General features: G+C 39.5%; 1 protein-coding gene across 1 annotated transcript; it reads right to left on the reverse strand.

Annotated features, from left to right (window-relative positions):
- Window positions 1-2,641: 2,641 nt before the first annotated feature.
- GPR33 (G protein-coupled receptor 33) lies at window positions 2,642-7,318 on the reverse strand. Its single transcript, XM_049898520.1, has 2 exons — window positions 7,253-7,318; window positions 2,642-3,779 (listed from the first exon to the last, which is right to left on the reverse strand). The coding sequence occupies exon 2, from the start codon at window positions 3,771-3,773 to the stop codon at window positions 2,745-2,747; it is 1,029 nt and encodes a 342-aa protein (XP_049754477.1). The 5' UTR covers window positions 3,774-3,779; window positions 7,253-7,318; the 3' UTR covers window positions 2,642-2,744.
- Window positions 7,319-10,674: the final 3,356 nt, after the last annotated feature.

The following is a 10,674-nucleotide window of genomic DNA, read 5'->3' on the forward strand; positions in this document are numbered from 1 at the left end:
TGGACCTGAGGAAAAAGACAACTTAAAGCATAAACTTACCTAGCTGTAAGAAAATAAGGCATATTGCTAAACAAACCCACAAAATCCACGCATTCCAGTGCACTTTCCTTGTTATTGTTGCAGGTCTGAGGAGGGAGACAAAAGACACACTCTACAGCTGCAAGGTTTCCAAAGCACGATTCTTGTTTCAAAGATTCATGTGTTCCACCCAATAACTTCCTTAAACCCTGCATCATAAAACTTTAATAGGCTTGTCAGGACCCAGGAAAGTGCGAGGTGGGAGGAAGCACATTCTCCTTCTACCACAGGGAAACTCGTAGCCATGGGTTGATCATCAGTCCCACCCCCTTCCTTTCTGGGAAAGCTGTTTGGGTTGCAAAATCTTGAAACAGGGCCAATAATCAAGCTTTCATTCACCCAAAGTTTTTTGTCCCTCATATTCAAAGTGAGAGATCACCAACCCCCAGTTGCCCAAGGAAGGAAGCCCTGATACCAAGTTAATTAACAAGATTTCTAGGGCATCAAATCACTGCTACTTTTGAGCTATAAAAAGTTGATACCTGTTGCTATTGAGTAGATTCTGACTCATGGTGACCCTATAACATGGAGTAAACCTGCCACATAGAGTTTCCAAGGAGTGGCTGGTGGATTTGAACTGCCGACCTTTTAGTTAGGAGCCTCGTTCTAAACCACTATGCCACTAGGGCTCTAAAAAGTTGATAATGCAGGTTAATTTCCCTTTCTGTCTGTGATCATTCGTCTTAGTTACCTAGTGCTGCTATAACACATATACCATGACTGGGTGGCTTTAAAGAACAGAAACTTATTTTCTCACACTTCTGGCGGTTAAAAGTCCAAATCAGGGGTCTTGGCTGTGTTGATTCCTTTGTAAAGCCCCTCTCCTAATTTCTGGTGTCTGTTGTCAATCCTTGCTTCCTTTGTAGAGGATCTTCACATGGCCTCTGTATTTCTCTATGTGTGTGTGCACGTCCCTGTGTCTATGCTGCTCTTAATGTAATTGAGAAGCAACTGGGTTTTTGATTCACGCTACACTGGTATGACCTCAACTAATTGATTAAATTGCATTCAGTTGCATTATGGAAGGTGATTACATTACATTAGATCAGATTACATCCACAAATATAGGGGTTAGGATTGCAACATATATTTTGGGGGAACGTAATTCAATCCATAACACTGCTTGTAATTAATATCATCTATTTTGGGGTTATTTTGGGGATTGCTGGCTAGGATATATGCCTATGGTTAAAAATGGTTTGTGCAAAGCCAGCTGGCACATTTAGGGACTGAATGTGGGTTGTGGCCTAAATATCTCCATGCTGTATCATTTGAACTAACTATATAAAAAACTATATAGGATGACCTTAAATAAAGGGTAGCAGATGAGTGATGCTGCGGTCTCCCATAACTTAGGTGCTACAATGTATTACAAAAAGCTTGAAGCAAAACTTGAAAACCAGGGAAGCCATACTAATAGTTATTGCTATTCTAAAATTAAATATACTATGATATTACCCAGGCAAATCCTTAAACATTCTAATTGTCATAATCCTGCATTTCCAAGACAGTTTAATCTATAGGTATTGAAAAGAGGCTTTAAGAATGTCTTTATACTTGTAGTGTCTGGGGTCTTAAGAGCTTTCGAGCAGACATCTAAGATACAGCTATTGGTCTTTTCTCATCTGGAGCAAAAGAGAAAAAAGAAACCAAAGACCCAGAGAAGAGATTAGTCTATGGGACTAATAGTCTACACAAACCGCAGCCTCTCTACCCTGAGACTGGAAGAACTAGATGGTGCCCGATACCATTAATGACCATTCTGATCAGGGCCACAATAGATGGATCCTGATTGAAGGAGGGAAAAATGTGGAACTGAACTAAAATTCTTAAAAAGTCCAGTTTTACTGGACCAGTTGAGACAAGAAGACTCTGAGACTATTGCTCTGAGATACTTCATAAACGTTGAACTAGATTACCCTCTGAGGTCACCTTTTAACTAAATAACAGATTGGCTCATAAAGAATATTACCAGTGAGCCCTGTGCACTTTAAAAAATCATCTATATGAGATCAAATGATCAACAAGTACTCTAAGGCAAAGATGAAAGGGCAAGGGGACAAGGAAACCAGGTTACTGAGAACTAAACATCCAGAAACTAAACATGAGAATGTTCATACGTTGGGAAAAATGTAACCCATGTCACTAAACAATTTGTGTAGTAGTTGTTAAATGGGAACGTAATTTGCTGTGTAAACTTTCACCAAAAACACAATAAAGTATTATTTTTTAAAAAGTCTTACACTTAAGACATTAAGGTATAAATGTCTTTATACTTTAACATTGATATGACAAGATGAGTGCCTTGTCATATCCATGTTAAATTTTGTTCACACTAGTTAAATAATTTAGGTGTTATCTAAATAAAGAGGGAGCTCTGTTCGAATGTGTATTTGCTAGAAGATTCATTGACAGAAAATTCAGGTCCGTGGATACTCTTGGCATTTATGAAAGATATTCCTATAGCCTCATAAATCAAAGATTAAGAATCACATTTACAACATCACTTATTGCTTTCTTACAGCCCTGTTTAATATTCATAGATCTAATCAGAGTACAGCTTAGATGTCTATTACAGCGAATTTTTGATTAAAAAAAAAAAGCATGGGGCATGTCTCTTATGGTATAATTAACACAAAGTCCATGTTTTCTTAAGAGTCCAAAGTTTAAATTTCAGCTCCTGAATTTAGGTTTTGTGTCCTTTCTGCAGAAGAATCCTCACTGAATGTTGACTCAAACAGAGCAAGAATGGACTTTTTGAAAACCTTTTTGAACTTCTCCCCAATAAACAGGTAGAGTGTGGGAGAAAAGACAGTATTGAAGGAAGTGGTTATCACTGTAAGTATCAGAGTCAACTGTAAAAATACTGACTGGTTCTTAGTGAGAATTAAGCCCTGAAGTACATGGTAGGGCATCCAGCACACAAAGAAAGAGATAATGGCAGTCATCATGACTTTGAAGGGCTTGCTGGATTTAACCAAGCCCCTCTGTTTTATCTTGTGGGCTATTCTCCCATAACAAAAGACAATGATTAAGAAGGGCAGAAGGAAGCCCAGAAGGAAGCGGCTGATAAAACAGGCTACATGAATCTGTTCCCTCAATGCTTGCATCTCTTTGCTTTCCCAGTTAGTAGACACAGCATAGTTATTTTGGCAGATCACTCTTCCTTTGTGGTCATCATATGTCTCCCTGAAAACCAAAAAGGGAACGCTGAGGGCAGTGGCAGAGATCCAGACTCCCAGGATGATGTTGGAAGCCCAGCGTGGGGTTCGGTGCTGCTGTGACCACACCGGCTGAAGAGTGAGAAGATAACGATCCAGACTGATGGCTGCGAGGAGGAATACAGAGGCATACATTCCCAGAGATAAAGTGCCATTGAAGACCTTGCACATGGCAGTTCCAAAATTCCAGTGATTGTCCTGAATGTAGGAGGTAGCCATAAATGGCAGAATCAATGTTGAAATAAAATATGAGAGAATAAGATGAAAAAATAAGAGTGTATTGACAGTCTTTTTCATTTTGAATTTTAGCACCCATAGATAGAGGCCGTTGGTGATGGTACCGATTATAAACGATATGAACAAAGGAAGGGCAATGATCAGACGGGTTTTTGAAGCAGCAGCTAAAAAGTGAGTGCTGTTTCTTACTAAAGTAGATACCTTGATCAGGTGATCAGTAGAGTTGATCAGATCCATAACTTCCTGTGTGGTGAGAAACAGTGAAAATAACAAAAAACAAGCAAAAAAAGATTAAATGTAGAGATTAAAACAGTAATTTTTGCTTAGTAGTAGCCCAAATCACAATATTTTAACAATGCCAAATGTAATATTTCCACAATAACACGAATGAAATACTGTTTTTTCTAAGGTCCATACTTTTATGTTATATAAGGAATTAAGATCAGATTAATCCGATCATCAAAACCAGAAATAATACAGAGGAAATTAATGTAAAAGAGAAATACAGTTTGGGACATTTTGACAATTGCTAAGCCATTAACTTAAAAAAAAAAAAAATTAAAATATTCCGTGTAGACATGAATGAGGATTCTGACCTTTTTTGACAGGACAACTTCTTAGCAATGTAGAATCAGCTTTACTTGATTAAGACTTGGTCAGTGTAAATGTTGCTAATGAATTAATTTGAATAATAAAAATAACAACTCTTGCAAATTAGTAACTGTGGGGAGTTATAATTAGATTTCTCATATGGACTAACAATATGTAGTAAATGCTCTTGTATGGTGGCATAGTGGTTAAGTGCTACGGCTGCTAACCGAGGGGTTGGGGCAGTTCTACTCTGTCATATAGGGTTACTATGAGTCAGAATTGACTCCACGGCACTGGGTTTATTTGTTTTTGTTTTTTATTATCTGGTATTGTAATTCTCAGCACTTCACAGTGTCAAGTGTCACCAGAATTGTCCATGAAAGAAGTATATTGTAGATATGGTAGTAGTTCTTTCTGACTTGGGTAAGGAAGGAATGGGAGAAAAGTCAAAGAACTCACGTTTATCCAGTACATGTTATATGCTCCAAAACCCTGGTAGTGTAGTGGGTAAAAGCTATGGCTGCTAACCAAAAGATCAGCAGTTCAAATCCACCAGGTGCTCCTTGGAAACTCTATGGTGCAGTTATACTCTGTTCTGTACGGTCCCTATGAGTTGGAATCAATTCGATAGCAATGGTTGTTTTTTTTTTTTTTTTGGTGTTCTATGCCAGGGGGTTAATATAAAAACAATCTCTCTTATTTCTCAAAAAGCCTGAGGTGAATATTTAAACAGAGGAGACAGTGAGGCTTAGAAGAGTTAAATTTCTTATGCATCTACATTCCCCATCATGCTTCCCTTGTGGCAGGTGGGGAATCCCACTATTGTTTCATGTTACTTCGAAAATTCTAACTTGTGTGGAGTGTTTTGATTATGCTCCATGAATCAGAATATTTGATTATCCAGAACATCCCATTTCTTGATTATATTGAGTAATGGTTTCTATAGTACTGAAATATAAACTGGAGAATGTTTCAGAAAATAGCTATTATATGAGATATTATAACAAAGTCATATCAACAATTGGTTTTTGATAAATTGGATAGAGCAGTGTAAATTTTCCCCCACTAAGTAAAAACATTCTAAGAATATATCGTTGTTGTTGTTAGTTGCTGGCTAGTTAATTTCAACTCATGGAGACTCCATTCATGTGTGTCAGAGTAGAACTGTCCTCCATAGGGTTTTTAAGGTTGTGGCCTTTTGGAAGCAGATTGCTGGGTCTGTCTTCTGAGCTGCCTCTGGGTGGATTCGAACCGCCAACCTTTCAGCTAATAATTGAGTGCTTAACTATTTGTGCCACCCAGGGACTCCTAAGAATGTATATAGAGAAGAAATTAAATAATTGCTATTTAAAGACGCACGTGCCTTACGTTAATTCTGCCTTCTAAGGAGCTGCAAAAATGTTCTCTTTTCAGGAAAATATTTTAGTAGTTTGCTTTGGGAATAAGAAGTAAAGTCTGCAGGTGTGGAATGGATAGGCAATGGCGAGTAAAAGATCTGAGAAAGAGGCTGTGCAAAGGTCCTAGGGCAGGAGTAGAGGCAGGAGGACCGAGGATTGTCTTAAGAGGGGGGACACAGGAAACACGGCAGGAGATTAGAAGTCCTGAAGGAGAGAAAGGATTAATGAGATGTTCTGAGATGCAAAAGAGGACTTAAAACTAGGAATGTCTAATATTTGATATTAGTCCATTTGCTCTGTTTTGATATAGGGTACTGTCCTTTATCATTAACAAAGGTCTTATATGGGTGGTTGCTAGGGAATCAATGGAAAAGGGCCTGTGTTCTCTGGGATAGAATGGGATGGAGAGAAGAGACCTGTAGCAGGAGGTGAGATATGAATGAGATAGTAAATGTGAGAGAAACTGGATACTGGAGCATGAACAAAGAAAGAGAAACACAACCCCTGGAGAATTTCTTATATCGTGTGTGGTCTGTGTACCTGTGGTGTATTTGTGTGTGTATCTAGGGTCCCTGTGTTTCTCTCTGTGCAGTATGTATGGTATCAGAGTCTGTGGTGTGTGTGTGGTACTTATGTGTCTGTGTTCTCTCACTGTGAATCTGTGATACATTTGTGTGTCCATCTCTGTGGGTATATGGTCTCTGTGTGTGTCTCTGTGGTGTGTATGTATATCTCTGGGGTATGTGTGTGTATCTGTGGCGTATTTATGCGTGTGTATGTCTGTATTTGTGTATGGCCTCTTGTGTAAGGCATGTGGTCCTGTATGTGTGTGTCTGGGGTCCGTGTATGTTAATCTGTGGAGTGTGTTTATGTGCGGCATTTGTGTGTCTGTGGTGGGGGGATGTGGCCTCTTTGTGTATGTGCACATGAAAAACTGGGTACCTGAATTACAGGATTTTTTTTTTTAATTGTGTGTTTGAGCTCTAGAAGGGCATCGAAAATAATGTAAAATAAGAGTAACACTTCTTCCATCAATATTGATAGTGGTTCTGAATATCAAAAAGTTTCCTAGGAACTTCAATTTATTGCACACGACCAGGAGATTTCTTTATCCTTAAGAATCTTTTAAAATAGTTTTAAGGTACTTGAGTATAAGTAGTGAATCAGAACTCAGTCTCTGGCATCCCACAGACCTAGGTTTGGGTTCTACCTCTCCCACTGTGCAGCTCTGTGACTTTGAACTTAGCTCTTTGAGTCTCTTTCACCTTCTAAACCCCGATGCATTTTATGACGATCAAATGAGATAATACATTTATATCACTTAGCTCCCTACATGGCATATAGTGAGTGCTCAATAAGTTTTTGTGCATTATTTCATTCAACTAGTTACAATGTTTTAAGGCCATGAAGAACTCATTTTGCCCTTTTATTGTTGCAGGCCATTTCTTTCCTCCCCAAAGTGTGTCTATTGAATTCTAGAGTATCTTATACTCTCCAGGGATTTCTGAAAAATCTAAACATCCATCGGCTGGAGCAGAAGCTTTCAAATTTAGAGCCGTTTTAAGGCCTGGCTATAGTGATATCTTTGGCACAAGCAGCTTTCAGGAAGACTCCACTTTGTTGGGGACACCAAACTGGTATGAGGGTCACAGAACCTTGGGAAGCTGATCTGGAGTAAACCTAGAGGATTTATTCAGATGATAAACCTGCTAGCCCAGGGAATCTTACCTTAGAGCTGTCTTCATGGCAGATGGTTCTAGGCAGGTCAGAGCCACTCTAGATCAGCAATCTTCCCTCTAGGACAGAGGCAAAATCAGTGACAGTTTGCCTTCAGTTCATCTGCCTTTCTCCTTGCAGATGGCTACTGCCCAACCTCAAACCTACTATTTAAATATTTGTTGAGGGCTTTTTCGCTCTTTTCCAGTTCCTGTTTTTGTGGGATGTACTGGTTTAGAGGTGGAAGTAGAGAGACGAGTACTTCAAATCATTTCTCCATTTTAAGAGTAGATTTTAAAAACTCGTAAACAAAAACATTCTATTTAAGGTTAATAAGCTCTTTTCAGGTGCTAAGGCACTGATTAAAAAATACCCTCTTGTCATTTACTGATTAGTTAGTAGATAAGAGCTACTCTAGTTGAAGGGAAGGACAATACTCAATACAGGGAAGGTCAGCTCAACCGGACTGGACCAAAAGCAGTTTCCGGGATAAACTGAAGGCTGCAAAGGTCCGTGGAGCAAGGGCGGGGGCTTGGAGACTATGGCTTAAGGGGACTTCTAAGTCAACTGGCAAAATAAAATCTATTATGAAAACATTCTGCATCCCACTTTGAAGTGTGGCGTCTGGGGTCTTAAATGCTAACAAGCGGCCATCTAAGATGCATCAATTGGTCTCAACCCACCTGGATCAAAGGAGAATGAAGAACACCAAGGTCACAAGATAATTATGAGCCCAAGAGACAGAAAGGGCCACATGAACTAGAGACTTACATCATTCTGAGACCAGAAGAACTAGATGGTGCCCAGCCACAACCAATGACTGCCCTGACAGGGAGCACAACAGAGATCCCCTGAGGGAGCAGGAGAACAGTGGGATGCAGATCCCAAATTCTCATAAAAAGACCATACTTTATGGCCTGACTGAGACTAGAAGAATCCCGGTGGTCATGGTCCCCAAACCTTCTGTTGGCCCAGGACAGGAACCATTCCCAAAGACAACTCATCAAACATGGAAGGGACTGGACAATGGGTTGGAGAGAGATGGTGATGAAGAGTGAGCTACTTGTATCAGGTGGACACTTGAGACTGTGTTGGCATCTCCTGTCTGGAGGGGAGATAGGAGGGTAGAGAGGGTTAGAAACTGGCAAAACCGTCACAAAAGGAGAGACTGGAAGGAGGGAGCAGTCTGACTCATTAGGGGGAGAGTAAATGGGGGTATGTAGTGTGTATATAAGCTTATATGTGACAGACTGACTTGATATGTAAACTTTCACTTAAAGCACAATAAAAACTATTAAAAAAAAATACCCTCTTATAGCTGATCATCCTACCACTCTGCCTAAATTCCAGGAGGTCCACTAGCCTACAGATGGACGTTGTTGCGTACATAGGGAGGTGATAAATATCAGGCAAGGAAGAAATAGAATCTAGAAATGAATTACCTAATCTTGCTGGAGAAAAAATTGTCAGAAAGAAAAACACTGAGGTTCATATTAAAATAGAATGTGTGAGGATAGGCCAAAGATTAATATTACCTACTTTAGAAAGACAAAGACTGATAGAATGCTCTGCATTTGTGAAACTGCTGGAACTGTTGGAAAGAATGTAGGGTTGGTTACCATATCCTAGAAGATGATCTCATTGTAAGAAAATCCTACAACACAGATAATAGGTATACGAGCCATTACTGACTGAGCCCTACATTTTTTATTTTCCTCTCTCCAATCCACCTCTGAAATTTTTTAGGGTCAGCCTCTGTGCTGACTTCAGTGACCTGATTTTCTTCTTACCTGCTTTCCTCTTCATCTCTTCACAGCCAGTAGGAAAAATACATCAAAACCAGTGGTGAAGAGCTCAGGAATCAAAAGCATTATTCAGTCTGTGTTAGACTTAGAATTTTACAGCTTTCACTTCTAGATGGTATCCTTATTAAGAACAGGTTTAAATTGTAGATTGTAATTCATTTGTGGCTATGTCCTTCAACCTGAGAACTGATTTTTTTCTGCTTCGGGATAAGGATGCATTTTAAAACTTGTTATTATATTTTAACAGAGATTTCTTACCAGGTTTTCATACCCTTTGGGTTAATTCAGGATGCCTCCTGAGATAAATTTTGGTCCAAACCCACTAATTTTGGAGATTAGCAAACTGAGACACAGAGAAGTTAATAATAATAGTTTTTCACTAAGAAAAGAGCTGTCTTGTATTGAATTGTGTCCCCCCAAAATGTCTGTCAGCTTGTCTAGGCCATGATTCCCAGTATTGTGTGATTGTCTACCATTTTGTCATCTGATGTGATTTTCTTCTGTGTTGTAAATTGTATTTCTATGATGTTAATGAGATGGAATTACTGGCAGTTTTGTTAATGAGGCAGGACTCAATCAACATGATTAGACTGTGTTTTAAACCAACCTCTTTTGAGATATAAAAGAAAGAAGTGAGCAGAGAGACATGGGAACCTCAAACCACCGAGAAAGTAGAGCCAGGAGAGCATGCGTCCTTTGGACCTGGGGTCCCTGCACTGAGAAGCTCCTAGAGCAGGGGAAGATTGATGACAAAGACCTTCCCCCAGAGCTAACACAGACAGAAAGCCTTCCCCTGGAGCTGGTGCCCTGAACTTGGACTTCTGGCCTCCTAGACTGTGAGAGAACAAAACTCTGTTTGCTGAAGCTACCTACTTGTCATATTTCTGTTATAGCAGCACTAGATAACTAAGAGCCAAAGACTTCTTCCACTAACCCATGATATCACAAATTAAAAAAGGGGGTTTGAACCAGGTTCTTTCTCCTCTCTCCCCGCTCTATATTTTCTAATACTAAAATTAGGAAAATTCATAAATAATAAGTTAGGGACTAGTACTTATTTTCTTTCCTTATGACATGCACAGGGGCTAGTACCACCTTAAAAAAAAAAAACAAAACTCGGTTGCCATTAAGTCAGTTCTGACACATGGTGACCCCATGTGTTGCAAAGTAGAACTGCACTTCATAAGGTTTTCAAGGCTGTGACTTTTGGAAATGGATAACCAGGCCTTTCTTCTGAGGCAGCTCTGGGTGGGTTCAAACGGCCAACCTTTCGGTTAGTAGTCAAGTGCTTTACCATTTGCATGACTCAGGGACTCCTAGTACCACCGTTAAATAACCTAAAATGCAATTTTTCCACAACAACTCTCAGAAGTAACTTCTCTTCTGTGGCTTTGGTGATGTGGCTCCATTCGGTTCACTTTTCATGTTTCAAATGAAGTCCGGTGATTTCAAGAAAAGAACTCATGGAAGTTGAAACTATTTTATGTTGTTTTGATTCAGCCACAGTATGAAATATAGAAATCAGAAGCAGATGGTGTTGCTGAATCAAATGCTTGAAAGGCTCGAACTCAGAGACGTATAATTTTTGGAGCTGGAGGAGACCAAGCAGTTAATTTCATCTAACCCTTG

Source organism: Elephas maximus, chromosome 10 (genome assembly GCF_024166365.1).
Source record: "Elephas maximus indicus isolate mEleMax1 chromosome 10, mEleMax1 primary haplotype, whole genome shotgun sequence".
Lineage (NCBI taxonomy): Eukaryota > Metazoa > Chordata > Mammalia > Proboscidea > Elephantidae > Elephas > Elephas maximus.

What these genes read in the sequence shown, in the direction of transcription:
- GPR33 (XM_049898520.1), bottom strand. Translation starts at nt 3,773, where the DNA reads ATGGATCTGATCAACTCTACTGATCACCTGATCAAGGTATCTACTTTA.